General features: G+C 41.8%; 1 protein-coding gene across 9 annotated transcripts in view; it reads right to left on the reverse strand.

Annotated features, from left to right (window-relative positions):
- Positions 1-5,547: 5,547 nt before the first annotated feature.
- The window catches only part of CDKL3 (cyclin dependent kinase like 3), a 94,493-nt gene continuing 84,245 nt past the window's right edge, over positions 5,548-15,795 (reverse strand). For 7 of the 9 annotated variants that reach the window (XR_007461689.1, XR_007461692.1, XR_007461688.1 and 4 more), the window contains 2 exons: positions 10,738-10,903; positions 5,548-5,679 (listed from right to left, as the gene is read on the reverse strand). Coding sequence is in view for 2 of the 9 variants with exons in the window: in XM_049649192.1 (XP_049505149.1) it covers positions 12,820-12,857 (38 nt within the window). In the remaining 7 variants the exon portion in view is untranslated. Of the gene's footprint in view, positions 5,680-10,737; positions 10,904-12,767; positions 12,858-15,795 lie in introns of those variants that run through there. The other 2 variants (XM_049649193.1, XM_049649192.1) reach the window with 2 other exon arrangements.

Here is a 15,795-nt window from a genome sequence, read left to right on the forward strand (position 1 = left end):
TTATAGTTAACATCCCCCAATAATAGAGGAGTAAGGAGTTAAGACCATGTAGAATGTATAAGGAAAAAACCATCACTTAGTGCTCATGACTATAAAGTCAGGCCTAGTGTGCTGTCATCTTATTCTTCACTGTTGCCCTGTACCTGTGTGAGAACTGGTCCTGTCTTACAGGGCAACAAGCAGACAAACAGAAAAGAGAAGGGACTTGCCCAAGGTAGTAATCAGGATTTGAAATTTGATACTCCCAAGTGCAGGGCATCTGCCACACTCACACAACTGACCTCTAAGAACTGAAATACAGAACAGGGTCAATGTGATTTCCCTTTGCCTGAGTTCTCTTATCTAGAAAGGTTGGGTGATGTTAGTTTGGTTCATTAAAGAATATTGAACACCCTAAGGGCTGCATTCTTTCATGTTTCAGACAAAGCTCCTGAATGGGTGCAAATGTGTACTGAGGACATCAAGATTTTATGCATCTGCAGCAGCATTTCTAAAGTAGTTTCCTTGGACCATGATTCCCATAAGAAATTCCTTTCAAAAGGAAATTTACAAAATGATATATTCTCAGAAGTCGTGTGATTAACAAATCAAACAATAAAAACCTCATGAGTTTTATTTACCCTAAAAAAAAAAAGTATTGAGCACCTACTATGTATTAAGATTATAATGAATGGGTTTTTCCAAAGTGCTGTGAGCTCCTAGTTGGTAGCCCTAATGTAGGTATTACTTATTTTCTCTTGATGCAGATTACTTGGCTCACCACCACCACAAAATGGTGGGAAGATATAATTATATATACTTAAAACATCCTGCCAAATAATTAGATGCCATGACTTAACTTCTCAAGCAATGAATTCTAGGAAGCTCTTATTAGCTTTCAAGCCATGAAGTAAAGCATATGTGATTATAAACAATACAGAATTAAATCAGAATGTCTTTTTCTTTAGAAGGAATCTAGATTGTTTTCTTACTCTGCAGAACTCATACTCACCGACGGATCTGAAACTTCAGATTGATTGATCTGGTCCTGACTCAGTGGGCCTGACTGTCTAAATTCTAGAGCTGAGGAATGCTTGGAACAAAAAAGTAAAAGCAAACCAAAAAAACATTGTCCTTTTAATTGCTTGGCAGAAACCAGAAAGTAAATAAATATGCTTTGAGAAAGAAATCTTTGCTCAGATGGCAAATTCAGTATACAGCAAGTCTAAGTGTTGCCCATGATGTTTAAACATAGCTATAAAAAAAAAATCATCTGATGATGGGGGTGGGGTTGAAGGAAGATGACCTTGAGCAAATAGCTTGATAATAGGTACTCTTAGCCAAAGTATAAAAATTGACATCAAATCTTGGAGGAAGAATGAGATACATCGTTTTGTCAACAATTCTCTTGGCCTCACATTAGGTTTATTTTGTTGTTATTCCTTCCAGTTGCCTGATTTCTAAGCTTTACTGAGACAGAAAGTAGAGCCAGATAGGTAAGAAATGGCTGTGGAATCAGATGGACCTGGTTTGAATTCTGGTTGAGAAGCTTGGCAAGTTACATAACTTTTCTGAGTCTCCATTATCTCATGTATAAAGTGGGGATAATTATAATTGCCAAATAATAAGGTTCTTATGAGAATTCAGTGAAATTATGAATGTAAAACACAGCATATAGTAAATGTCCAGTAAGTATGAGATACTCTTACTTTTAATAGTTCTAAGTGGTCTCTGGTCCTACATATCCCCTAATGCCAGTTGGAGCACTTCATTGCCTGCTATGGAAACAGAACATAACAGTATCAAAAACATCATATACACACAAAGCCATCAGATGAAGTGAAGATGGAGGGGGGAGGGGATTCAAGAAAAGAGGGTCGAGATGGAACAAAAAGAACATCCCCTCTCTTCCCTTGACACCGTGCAAACATTCAGAAGGCTTGTTGTGTACAGAAAAAGTCAATGAGGAATAAATTCAAGAAATAATACAGTTGGTTAGTCTTATGTTCCTGTTGTGTCAGAATTTTTTATCTGAAAAGGGTGCCATATCTGATAACATGCACTTTGCACCAAGGCCTTTTATGCCCCAGAAATTCCAACATAAAGACCTAATTAGTCAACATTAGTGCCTATGCCCATGAGAAGCCTGCCATGTTCTGGCCAACTGGGCCTGCCCAACGACTGGAAGATTTTGGTACTCGGGATACACAAATACTTGCAACTCATTGGTAGCGATCCCTGTTTTTCTCCTTTGCAGTTTTCTGAACAATTAAACTTAACATTTCACCTGAAATTAGAATTTTATATATGTGGCCAAAATTTTGTGGCCAGGAATTTTGCCACAGATATAATACAGCTCTTTCCCTCACCTACTACAGTTTGGCTAAAGAAAAAAGAGAGAGAAGTGACCATATTATCCTTTGGTAATGTCCCTGACATCTAGATACTATTCTCAGTTACAGAGGAAATATTTTTTACCCTGTTACAGGAAAAATAAAATCTCTGAAATGAAAGGCAAAGTTTATTACCAGAAGGCTGGATAAACCTTAAAAATACTGTCACCAACTTTGCAGGTATTAAAAATCTTATCATAGAAATAGGTTTATTGACATGGAACATTATGCACAATATAGTATTAAGTGACAAATACCTTATAAAACAGCATATATGATATTACCATAATTTTATTAAATATATGTTTATGAGACTTTAGAAACCTATACAATGAGGTACTAATAGCAGTTGCTTCTGGTGAATGGAGTTTTTCTTTTTTTTCTTTTTATGTACTTGATTCTTCTGTAATGAAAACATATTGCTCATAATTGTGAAAAAATCTTCAGATATCCTGAGTAAACATGATTAGGGGAGTCACAGGCCCAAACAACAAGCAGTCAATAGTTATGTTAAATATTCCACTATGCCCTGGAATATTACTCAAGGGCCCCAACTTTCTTGTGAAAAGAAGTCTCACCTTCCTGTGGACCTCTTACATGGCCTCCTCACACAGCATTTCAATATGGCCTTTTCTTCTACCTTCCCTCTCATTAAAAGATCTTATCCTCAGCTCAGATGGCCCTCTTCCTCTCTCAGACAAATACTGTACTCATCCACTCCATTCCTACTTTCTCCTTTGCTCAACATGTCCCTTCTCCTCAGACAGCCACTTGTATCTATAAGAACCCTGGCATTCAAGACCAGTTCAAGCCCCACACTCTCTGAAGAGTCTTCTCTGATGGCTGTAGGTCTCTCTTGATTGGGAGTGCCTACAAGAGCAACAGGAAAACCTCAGAGTCTGGTGGAACCGCACAGAGACCTGGCACCTGTCAGAGCAGAGGGGTAAGAATGGAGAACTTGTTCATGAGCCCATATGAGTATTCCCTAAAGACTCTCAGAGATGCTGTAGAAGATGAGGGGGCATTTTGCAGGGAGCCAGAGGGAAAATCTGTTTATATTGTGTTCATATTTTCCATATTAACAAGTTTACCAGTGTTCTAGCTTGACTCTAGGCAAGATTTAGAAATCACACCCCCCCCCCCCCGCCGCCAAAAAAGAAATAACGTTCTCCAAAGCAGATGAATTTGCAAGTACAAAAGCATCTAAGGAGTACTTTGAAATTAATTTTCAAAGATAGGAAGATAGGACCATACTGCTCTTCTGTCTGATGGAAAGAAACACTCTCCCTTGACAGGAGTGTTCATTCCCTAAGCTGTTAGAAGGCACACCAGACAGGGAGACACCCCACCTCCCCACACACACACAATGACCAGGTATTTATATGCTCATCTTTAAATTGTGGTGGATGGTGATAGAATTAGGTCCACAAACAAAAGAAGGAACAGACATTGTGTGCAGAAAAGAGAAAACTCATGGGTAATTTAGTACCTACAGGTTGGTGGATGGTTTTTAAAGGAAGGATGTTAATCAGTTTTCTCCATCTTTGGAGCAACAAGGAATAGGAAATGAGTCTCTGTCAAGTAGTTAAACAGTTATAAGGCCAGCATTTATTAAGCACTTATGTACTCTTCCAAGTACTTTATGTATATTGTATCCCTCCTCCCTCACAACTCCTGAGTGAGGTGCTATTATTATCATTTTACAGATGATGAAACTGAGGCACAAAGGGACTGAGTAACTTGTATAAGGTAAGATAACTAGTAAGCAGAGGAGCTGAGGTCTGGCTTCAGTGCCTAAAGTCCGAAGTCCTACTAGAGAGCCTTTAGCATCAAAACTCAAATGATTTTCATGAATGGAAGATCTTGACCACTGAACCATCTGACACTTTCAATGCCTAGCAATCTCCAAGGATAGACCAATAATCCATGTCCTTACAGGTTGCAGCTTAGTAGTGAGTGGCCTGTGATCCATCCCACCCCATCGCTCCTATTCCCTAAATGCATCCATCTCGTCCCCTCCACTATTGTCTTCTTGTACCATGCCCTTCTGCTCTCTTTTCTCTGATGAACCCTCATCATTTTTCTTCTCTTTCTCTTCTCCTCCTCCATTTGTCCAGCCTGCTTGATTTGGCTCTTTATTATGCAGAAGCAAAAAGCCTGCCAGCCCCTGAGCCACCTTCTTTGGAAAGGAGATCCTTCCCGATCCATAGGCTGAGCATAGGCAGCCTAGAAAGCCATGAGAAGAAAAAAGAGACCAAACAGTTCCGAAAATGAATTGCCCTGCTTTCTCTCCACAACAGGAAATACCAGGTTAGCTTTGCCTTTTAGTCTAGTAAACAATACCAACTGGACAGCACTCTCTTCCTCCCAGAAACCAGTTGCAGTGTAAGGAAAAGAGTGCTGGGCTCATCCTCACCTCTGCCATCAACAATCTGTATGACTTTAAGCACATCTTTACCCATCAGTTTCCCCATATAACAACGTAGAGATTGGACTATACTGGAGACCTCTTAGTTCAGGATTCATAGGTGGATTCATGGGGACTTACCAACTCCCAGAGGATAATGTATAGGAATTTTCTTTTTTACTGAAATTTTTATTGAGACAATTTTAGATTCTCATGTGGTTGTAAGAAATAATACAAAGAAATCCTGATTTCCCATTGGTAACCTCTTGCAGTACTAGAGTACAATATCACAACTGGGATATTGATATTGATACAACCTACCTATCATTCATATTTCCCCAGTTTTACATGCACTCATGTGTGTGTGTGTGTGTGTGTGTGTGTGTGTGTGTGAGAGAGAGAGAGAGAGAGAGAGAGAGAGAGAGAGAGAGAAAGAGAGCACTTACTGCTGTACAACTGGGAGTTTTCTTTTGTATATGCTTTTTTCCCTGGGGAAAGAAAGGTTCTTAGCTTTTATCAGATTCTCTCAAGTATTGTAGATGCAAAAAAGGGTTTGATTCCCAGCTCTGAGAATTCTAGAAGACCACACCCAAGCCTTTATACCTCTCTGTTCCAAAAGCAACATTTAATTGGCACTTAACACATGACAGGCATAGAGATGCATGTGGAGGACAGGTGACGGGAAGAAATACAGGAATAGTGGGGAAAACCCAAAGACGCATAAAACACAGTCCACTGAACTCATGGTCCAGCAGTGGAAGACGGACATTCCTACAGGTAAACGTATTTATTAAACATGTACAGAAGAGGAACGGCATCGTTACTTGGGGCAGCTTGGGAAGTACTTCCACAGAAGCTGATGCTTGAGCTACATCTTAAAGGATATCCAGAATTCCTCAGCTGAGAAGAGAAGAACTGGCTGTTAAAGTCAGACAAGAATCCCTCTTAAATCATATCTATTTTAGATGCTTTTAAGAAAACATAGGAAACTATGCCTACATTTGTTTATTCTACAATGTTAAGGTGTCAAATTCTTCAGCTCCCGTGTGTTGGTGTTGAGGCCAAGGGATTTTTTCCCCCTGAGTCTATTTTCCACTGTCTTGTCCAAATTGGATACCAGATCCTGCCTGCTTAGCTTGAGAAAGGCATTTTATCTCTGGCGCCTTGATCACATCAGAGCTTATATTTAAAGCATGAGTGATGAAAAGAGACCGCGGCTCAGTCCTGGCTCTGTCCCATCCCTAGAGCACCCTCGTCTCCACCGAAAGCTCTAGAGGCCAATCCTACAGTGGCTGCTGGAGATGAGAGCTAGTCAGAGCCATGAGTAAAAACATCTCTGCTCTGGGATCTCCCACAGGGGCTCTTCAGAAACCCTTAGAGGCTGGGTTTCCTGGCTTTCCAATGTGTGCCCCCCACCTAACCCACATTTGATGGTTGGCTGCCTTGTGTTGGCTCAGGCTCAGAAACCCCTTGGGGGCCTCTTTCTGGGTGTGGATTGCAGGTTCTACATCAGCCTGTTCAATTCCCAGTGTTGCTCGCGGGGAGATCATTGTCTCTGGTACAGCCATCCTGCACCAGGGAGACCAATAGCCTACAATCAGGCCCACCCTTTGAAGAACCTCCTACAAGCCTGATTCAAGGCACAACTTCTTAGGGCTTCTGTGTCCTCAAAGTTATTTAACCCCCTAAACATCAGTATTTTCATTCATATGATGGGGATCATAATAGGACCCCCATAGGGTCCTAACCCCATAGGGTTATTTTAAGCCTTAAATAAATGAATCCATGTAACGCTCTAGTACATAACAAGTACTCCATCAACATTAGCTATTATTATTAACTATTTTTATAATAAAACTATTTCTGGCTGTAAAAGAATTAATGATCACTGCAGAAAATTTGTGAACTGCTGGCAAGTTTCAGGAAGAAACAATCATAAGATCCAGAAATGAGGGCTATAATCATTTTGATATATAGCCTTCTCAGCTTTTCTTGGTGTGCATATATATTATCAGAAATTAAAAACTGTGAACTAAAGTTCATGTTGCATGTGTCTGTTCTGTATGTATCTGTTTTCCCATATAGTTAAATACTCCTTGAAAAGAATATTTCTAAAAAAAGTTTTCTTAATGTTTATTTTTCAGAAAGAGAGAGAGAGACTCTCTCTCTTAAGTCAGGGAGGGGCAGAAAGAGGGAGACACAGAATCCGAAGTGGGCTCTAGGCTTCCAGCTGTCAGCACAGAGCCCAATGTGGGACTCAAACTCACTACCAAGATCATGACCTGAGCTGAAGTCAGTCGCTTAACTGACTGAGCCACCCACACACTCCAGAAAAGAATGATTCTAAAAGACTACCTAGTTTTCAAGCATATCAAGATTTATGTAACTAATCTCTTAGTTTGGTAATTAGATTGTTTCCTATTTTTATAAGTACCATGGTAAGTGTCCTGTTTACAAATGTCTGTGTGCATCTTTATTTATTCCTTAAGATAAATGCTTAGACGTGGAGTGACTGTGCCAAAGGATATATACTCTGTTTTTGTTTTGTTTTGTTTTAATGTCTGGCATAAATAACTGGGTTCACCATAATCCTTTGTTCTGACACTCCCATAATTGGTACTGGATGGCCTGATCTTGTTAATTTTGGTGATAAATTCATTAATTTTTAAAATTTATTTTTAAAGTTTGTTTATTTATTAATTAATTAATGTATTTATTTATTGAGCACAAACAGGGAAGGGGCAGAAAAAGAGGTAGAGAGAGAATCCCAAGCAGGCTCCACACTGTCAGCGCGGAGCCCAGTGAGGGGCTCGAACTCTCGAACTGTGATATCATGACCTGAGCCGAAACCAAGAGTTGTGTGTTTAACCAACTCAGCTACCCAGGCACCCAATTCACTAATTTTAATAACATATTCAGTCCCTGTCAATCCACAACCCAAAACAAAAGCTAGGGCCTCGGCAATAACCAATACTGAAGCATAAGGCTTTCCACACCATCTTCCTGTGTTCCCCACCCAAGGGAACCATTCTGAATCATAAGTTCATTTCCTTTTCTTTTGATGTGGTTTTGCTCTATGTGTATATATTCCTAAAGAGTAAATTTTCAGAACTGTCCTTAGCTTTATAAAAAGGACATCAAGCTGTATGTCATCTTTTGGGATTTGTTTTTTCCATTCACTTTGCTAAAATTCATCCATGTACGTGCATTGTTTCTAGGGTTTAGCTTTTGTTCACACTGCTGCTATGAATGCTATACTATAAATGTTCCCTGTTGTACATGTACAAGAGTCTGTCTACAGACCCAATTTACACTCCCACCAGCTATAAACAGAGAGCCTCCAGATCCACAGCCTCTGGATACCCCAGTTCCATGTTGTCAGGTTGCTCTCCAGGTGGTTGGCTCAGTCTACCTCCCTCCAGCAATACACAAGAATGCCAATTTCCACAAACTCTTTCTAACCCTAGGGATCATCAAAAATTTTGGACCATTTGATACATCTCCCTTTTGGGTAACTTTGTTGCAAGGTACTGACTCCTCTCAAAGCTAAGAGAGAAGGGGTTTGGCTCAGAGAATTGTTTCCAGTCTGATAACTTCAGTGACATTTCTGGGACTGGTTCCTCGGTGGCTCAGCTGCTTTCCCATGTCCTAAAAGAGGTGACATGGTTGGAAGGAGGGAATGAGGGGAGCCAGGATGGGAAACAAGCCCAACTCACCACAGTGTAAGCTTGTCTCTTGGTCTCAACCCCTGCCAGTGTCAGATCACTCCTTCTCTTGATGAAGCAGGCATTATCTCTTCCCTACCCACCCCCCTCCCACACCCCCACCCCCCACTCCCCGCCCCAGAGAAGAGCCAGTATAATGCTTCCCTTTGTTATTTGAATTGATAAATTTAAACCTCTTTCCCTGCTCTGCAGTAAAAGAACTTTCTATTTTGGGCTTAGTGACATAGCCAAAGCCAAGCAGAGAGCAGCAGGCTGCAGCATGAGTTAATACTCTTTATTCAAGGGAGGGAACCTGCAAGCAAACAGAAGGAGCTTCCAAAGTACATCATCTGTGCAGCAACATGCAGCCTATTTGCCTGTCTTTCTGGTGACAGATACATTTCAAAGTTTAAAATCGAACACTCCTTAACCTTCAGAGTAAGCTAATGAATGCATCCTGAACAATGAATTTTCTTCAATCAATTCGCCAGGAATTCATGGATGTCCCCCTGTATACCTAGGGCTGGACTGGGTATTATCAGAGAAGAGAATACTGTCTTCAGGGGAGTTCCAGCCACCCAAAGTTCAACTGATTTGAGGAGCGCCTAAAACATTTATTTGCCTGAGAATATGCTTTCTTCCTCAGTCCTGAGATCTGCCTGAAATCCCACATGGGTGAAGGGTCCCGGGTCTCAAGAAGCCTCCAGGAGTACACAGAGGTCTTGCTTATAGGAGGGGCAATCTATTTAAATCATTGGCACCTGTTAGCACATAACTACAGCCTGGGAGAACAGGACAGAGGACAAATAAGTTCCTCCTGAGTCTCACCCTGGCAAACTTTTTCTTATGGGAAGTTTCAAATATGCACAAAGGTAGAGATAATAAACCTCCATGTACCTATCACCTGGCTTCAACAATTATTAAAATATGGCAATCTTGGGGCACCTGGGTGGCTCAGTCAGTTAAGCATCCTACTCTTAATTTCGGCTCCAGTCATGCATGATCCCAGGGTTGTGGGATCAAGCCCTGTGTCGAGCCTGCTTAAAATTCTCACTCTCTCTCTCTCTCTCTCCCCCCCCCTTTCCCTCTCTCCAAAATTAAATTAAATTTAGGGGTGCTTGGGTGGTTCGGTTGGTTGGGTGGCCGACTTTAGCTCAGGTCGTAATCTCGGGGTTTGTGAGTTCGAGCCCCATGTCAGGCTCTGTGCAGACAGCTAAAGCCTGCTTCAGATCCTGTGTCTCCCTTTCTCTCTCTCTGTGCCCCTCCCCCACTCATGCTCTGTCTCTGTCTGTCAGAAATGCATAAACGTTAAAAAATTTTTTTAATAAAATTAAATTTTAAAAAATGGCAATCTTGTTTTATCTGTACCCTCCCCTCCCCTCGTTTCCATTTTAAATCCAATTTAAAGCAAATCAAATATTTTCATAAGCAAATACATCGGTATGTATCCATAACAAATAAGGACTCGTTTTTCAATAACCACTTTATCACATCTTTAAAATTAACAATAATTTTTTAAATATCATCTAGTATCCAGTCAGAGGTCAAATTGCCCTGATTTTCACAAGTGTCTTTCTGTCATGGTTTATTCTAATCTGTCACTTGTATTTGTTGATATATTTTGTCTGTATCCTGTAGTTTATAATTTTTTAATTTTAAATTTAAATTAAATTTAAATTTAAATGTATTTAAATTTTTAATTTTAAATTTTATAAGTTTCCTCTCCTTTTTTTTATTCTCCTTCTTGGTGTTATCAAAGATAATAGGTATTTTAGTTACTATTGCTGTGTAACATAAAACAATAAAATAAACCAATTTATGGTGCTTGTGGATTCCATGCGTCAGAAATTCAGAAACAGCACAGTAAAGATGGCTGCTCTTTGCTCCAAGGTATCTGGGGTCTGAGCTGAGGAGATTCAGAGTGTGGTGATGACTTCAAAACTGGGAGCTAGAAGCATCTAAAGTTTGTTTACTCACAGGTCTGGTGTCTGAGTCTGGAGCACTCAAAAACTAGGACTTGTGACCACAGGCCCTACATACAGCCTCACTATGTGGTATGGCTTTCTTGCAGCTTGCTAGTCTCAGGATAGTCAGATTTCTTGCATGGCAGCTTAGGGCTCCAAGTTCAAGTGTTCCAGCCAACAAGGTGGATGCTATATCACTTCTTATAACCTAACCTCAGAAATTACATTGTCACTTGTGTTGTTTTGTGTTGTGTTGTGTTGTGTTGGTGGCAAGCAAGTCCAAAGCTTACCCAGACTCAAAGAGAGTAGAATCAGACTCCAGCTTTACAGAGGCAAAGGCAAAGTTCCAGAAGAGCATGTGGGATGGCAGATACTGTTGCTCTACTTGGGACTAGGATGGTCATTCAAGCCTGCCTTTCCAACACCAACCAGAATAAAGTTGCAAATCATGGAAACCTAGTGGAAGAGAGAAAGGCAGGGAGCTTACTTGTGTGCAGGGCCACGTCCTACAGCTGTGTCAATTATACCCTTAATAACCAATGAGGTTACTAGGCTGAGATCCACTTGCTACACCTGTGCCTGACTGTGGGGCTGTGTTGCTGGGAAGAAGAGGTACCTTCTCTTATACATGTAAGATACCACAGGGGCAAGAGATGTCCCTTAATGGATAGCAAAAGGGCATTCAATCTAACTTAACACTTACCAGATACCTACTGAAAGGGAACTTTCTTTATGCCACTTTGAAGAATATTAGGTCTTTTTTGTTTTGTTTTGTTTTGTTTTGTTTAAGCTACACAGAGTGGACCAAGAACTATCTCAAAAATGGTGCTGGAGTTACTCATATATTTGTTAAATGGTGCAAGTTTTACGCATCAGGTACTTTTTAAAAAAAGTTTTTTAATGTTCATTTTTTGAGAGAGAGAGAGAGACAGAGTGTGAGTGATGTGGGGCTCAAACCCACAAGCTGTGAGATTATGTCCTGAGCAGAAGTCAGATGCTTAACTGACTGAGCCACCCAGGCGCCCCCATCAGGTACTTTTTGATTACATTGATTTAGAATGTTCCAGATGAATCTTGAAAGAAACTTATACACTGTGTCACAATGACGATAGGCCCATTTTGACCCATCTGCTGCAAGCCTTGGCTGAATGCAATAAGTGGAAACCAGGCCAAACAGAATTCAGGGTTTTTTTTTTCTTCTTTGTAGTTACTATTCTTCATTAACATAGCTTTTATAGATTGATTAAATTCCTAGGGAATCGGGTGCCTGGGTGGCTCAGTTGGTTAAGCATCTGACACTTGATCTCAGTTCAGGCCTTGATCTCAGGGTTGTGAGTTCAAGACCCCTGTTGGGTGCCATGCTGGACAAGAAGCCTACTTTAAAAAAAAAAAAAAAATCCCTAGGGAAGTAAATGCTTTCATTTCTATTTATGACTACAAGAAAAATAAAATAATACAGATAAGGCAAGTTAACTTCCAAAGGATTTTTAAGGACCAGGAGATAGCAAACTCAAACCTGAGTTTGATAAGGACAGCTATGTTATAATGAAGCTCACACAAGTCCAGATATAAGTCTCTGTCAATGAGATTATTAAAAAGCGGTGATCATGCTGATCTAGCCATGCTGGTGGTCAATAGCTGGGGTGAGGAATGCATTAAATGGCAAGGCCCAGGGCATCTTATTTTTTAAAACTTATTAGGCCTCAGGTGTAGAGTGGTAAATTAATTGCACTTTTCAGTTCATGGCACATTACCTTAATTGGTCCAGACAAGTCCACTCTTTTAGGTATGTGTATCTACATTTTCTCCTATTCCCACTCCTCACTCCTATCCTTCCTTCCTGCAAGGAACCATTCTAATACATTTAATTATATTTTTTTGGCTTGTATGTGTTCTTGTGGATGTGTGTTGATGACTGGTTTGCATGTCTTTTAATTTACACAATAGCATTGTATTACAGATCTCACTCTGTCTTTTTGTTTCCACTCCACACTTTGTTTTTAAGACCTATCCACATTGCTATGTGCACATCCAGTCCATCATCCCTGACTGCTGAATACTCCAGTAATGGGCACCCCCAGTGCCTATAACTTTCTAGCACCCAAAACAATGCTGCCATGAGCAGCCTCATAGGTGACCCATTTTGGGCCTGTGTAGCAATTTCTTTAGACAACCTCTTGCCCACAAGGTGTCTTTAAGTGCATTAGAAAAGGTGCCTCTTCATCTTGGAGAAAACTGCCCAGTGGTTAAATGTAAGGTTGGGCAAGATGGAGCCCAGACTGAGTTTCAGCCCCAACTCACCCCCTCAGTTGGGAGTCTTGTTCAGGGTACAACTGTAGGAAGTGGCCCTGCCAACAAACATTCCCCACTTCTCACTTCCACCAGATTTCGGCTGTTGGCAACATCACTCCTGGTTGGTACAGGAAAAGGGAGGGTGTCAACTGACCACAGAAATCTCATCATAGGATCTGTGTCTACTTGATTTGATCAAGCAGTGCTACAGTACCTGGGCACTTTATACTTGGGCTGATGCAGTATGTGGGAGCGCCATGGCTAGTTTACCACCTGCACAGGAAATGGGGAGTCAGACATGGCTACAGTACACGGGTGATAGTGCAGATATACCTGCCTGAGGCCAAGGCAAAGGGCCCGAGTAATTCAATCCCTCACTTTGTCTTGGAGATGGGAGAGAAACATCTTTTCTCTTAATGCTGTTGTCACAGGACACAGGTGAAGGGGCGGGCCTCGTGTCTGCAAGGCAGCAGCTGTGAGTGGCTTTGCCACAAATAGTGGACATCGGGCCCTGAGCCATCTTGCCTTTGCCCCTTGGTGAACGTCCCGGGGCCGACACAAATAAGAACTGTCAGTTCTTTCTCAAGGTCACCTGGATAGGTCAGAATTCAACTAGGATTATTCAATCCTTTAAGCAGGTCAGGTTTCAAATCCATCAGAAATTCTTTTTTTTTTTTTCAACTTTTTTTTTTTTTTTTTTTATTGTTGGGACAGAGAGAGACAGAGCATGAACGGGGGAGGGGCAGAGAGAGAGGGAGACACAGAATCGGAAACAGGCTCCAGGCTCCGAGCCATCAGCCCAGAGCCTGACGCGGGGCTCGAACTCACGGACCGCGAGATCGTGACCTGGCTGAAGTCGAATGCTTAACCGACTGCGCCACCCAGGCGCCCCATCAAATCCATCAGAAATTCTTAGTGACCATTCAGATATATCTTAACCCTCTTAATTTTTTTTTAATTCACTTCAACATTTTTTTATTGTTTGCTTATTTTTGAGAGAGGGAGACAGAGTGCAAGCAGGGGAGGAGCAGAGAGAGAGGGAGACACAGAATCCAAAGCAGGGTCCAGGCTCTGAGCCGTAAGCACAGAGCCCGATGCAGGTCTCAGACACAGAGCTCAGATGCGGGGTTCAGATGCAGAGCTCGAACCCACAAGCCACGAGGTTGTGACCTGAGCCAAAGTCAGACGCTTAACTGATGGAGACATCCAGGTGCTCCTATCTAAACCCTCTTAAAATAACCCTCTGTGGAGGGGGCACCTGGGTGGCTCCGTTGATTGACCATCTGACTTTAGCTCAGGTCATGACCTCATGGTTCATGAGTTTGAACCCCACATGGAGCTCGCTGCTGTCAGTGCAGAGTCTGCTTGGGATCCTCTGTCCCCTTCTCTCTTTGCACCTGCCCCCTCACTCTCTTTCCCTCAAAAATAAACATTGTGGAGGTAAATGAAACACCTAAGTTATAGAGAAAGTTGTTACTTTCATGCCAATGTTTTTTCAGCTGTCCAATGAGGATAATCATGATGAGAACTTCTAGAAGACAGAAGTCTTAATTCATAATTTTTTTCAGAAAAGAGTCATTGGAATTTTCAGATTTCCGGAAGAAAGGCAACCTCAGAAATCAACCTATTACTACATTTCTGGATTATGCTTGCAAATTAAGAACTACACTTCAGTATTTATAATAAGCCTGGATAGGGGTGCCTGGGTGGCTCAGTCAGTTAAGCATCCAACTTTGGTTCAGGTCATGATCTCATGGCTTGTGAGTTAGAGCTCCGCATCCAGCTCTGTGCTGACAGCTCAAAGCCTGGAGCCTGCTTCCAATTCTGTGTCTCCCCCTTTCTCTGCCCTTCCCCCTCTCGCGCTGTGTCTTTGTCTCTCAAAAATAAACACTAAAAAAAATTAACAACAACAAAAATAAGCCTGGATAACAGTCAATCACGCAAGGATGTGAGCCACACTGTATACCATAGTGATTACTGTTAATGTGTGCCCTTGTGAATACGCAACAGTGGGCTTTGAAACAATGCAGAACAAAAGTACAAATCAGTTGTATGCATTAACAAACATGAGGGTCTGGAAAATATGGAACACTAAGTGGGCCTGTGACATAAAAACCATAACATAAGCTTCATATTTGGGAAGAGGAGCACATGGGACACCTTGGTGGCTCAGTCAATTAAGCGTCCGACTCTTGATTTCGGTTCAGGCCATGATCTCACAGTTTGTGGGATTGAGCCCCAAGTCAGACTCCATGCTAAGCATGGAGCCTGGTTGGGATTCTCATTCTCTCTCCCTCCCACTTCCCTGCTCATGTGTGCACATTCTCTCTCTCTCAAGATAAATAAATAAACGTTAAAAAACAACAACAAAAAGAGGAGCACTGGTTAAAACCTAGAGATGGCTGACAAATGTCAGGAAAGATACAGAGATTCTCAAATGGCCTGGCTGCTTCACATAGGACAAGGTATCCACCACCCACTGAGACCTGGCTCATCCTTCTCAAATGGTTCCAGCATAACTTCATCCTTTCCATCCCTCCCACCAGAAATACATGACCTCATCGGGGTCCTGGAGCTTACCTGTACCCACAGTGTCTCTTGGTTAGCTCCCCATCCCTATATCATGGAGTCAGTAAATCACATCATTGGCTTGTTGATGTTTAATGACCTAGGAGGTCTGGGGTGCCTTCTACACAATGTGAATTCGAAGTCAGCATCCCTCCCTGCCCTGTCAGCTCAGGCCCCTGCTTTTATCATTAAGAATGATGGACAGGGGTGCCTGAGTGGCTCAGTCAGTTAAGCGTCCGACTTCGGCTCAGGTCATACTCTCACAGTTTGTGGGTTCGAGCCCCGCGTCGGGCTCTGTGCTGACAGCTTGGAGCCTGAAGCCTGCTTCGGATTCTGTGTCTCCCTCTCTCTGTTCCTCCCCCACTCACACTCTGTCTCTCTCTTTCTCAAAAATAAAGATTAAAAAAAAAAAAAAAAAAAAAAAAGAATGATGGAGACCAGGGGCGCCTGGATGGCTCAGTCAGTGAAACGTCCTACTTCAGCTCAGG

The sequence above is a fragment of the Panthera uncia genome (assembly GCF_023721935.1).
Source record: "Panthera uncia isolate 11264 chromosome A1 unlocalized genomic scaffold, Puncia_PCG_1.0 HiC_scaffold_17, whole genome shotgun sequence".
Lineage (NCBI taxonomy): Eukaryota > Metazoa > Chordata > Mammalia > Carnivora > Felidae > Panthera > Panthera uncia.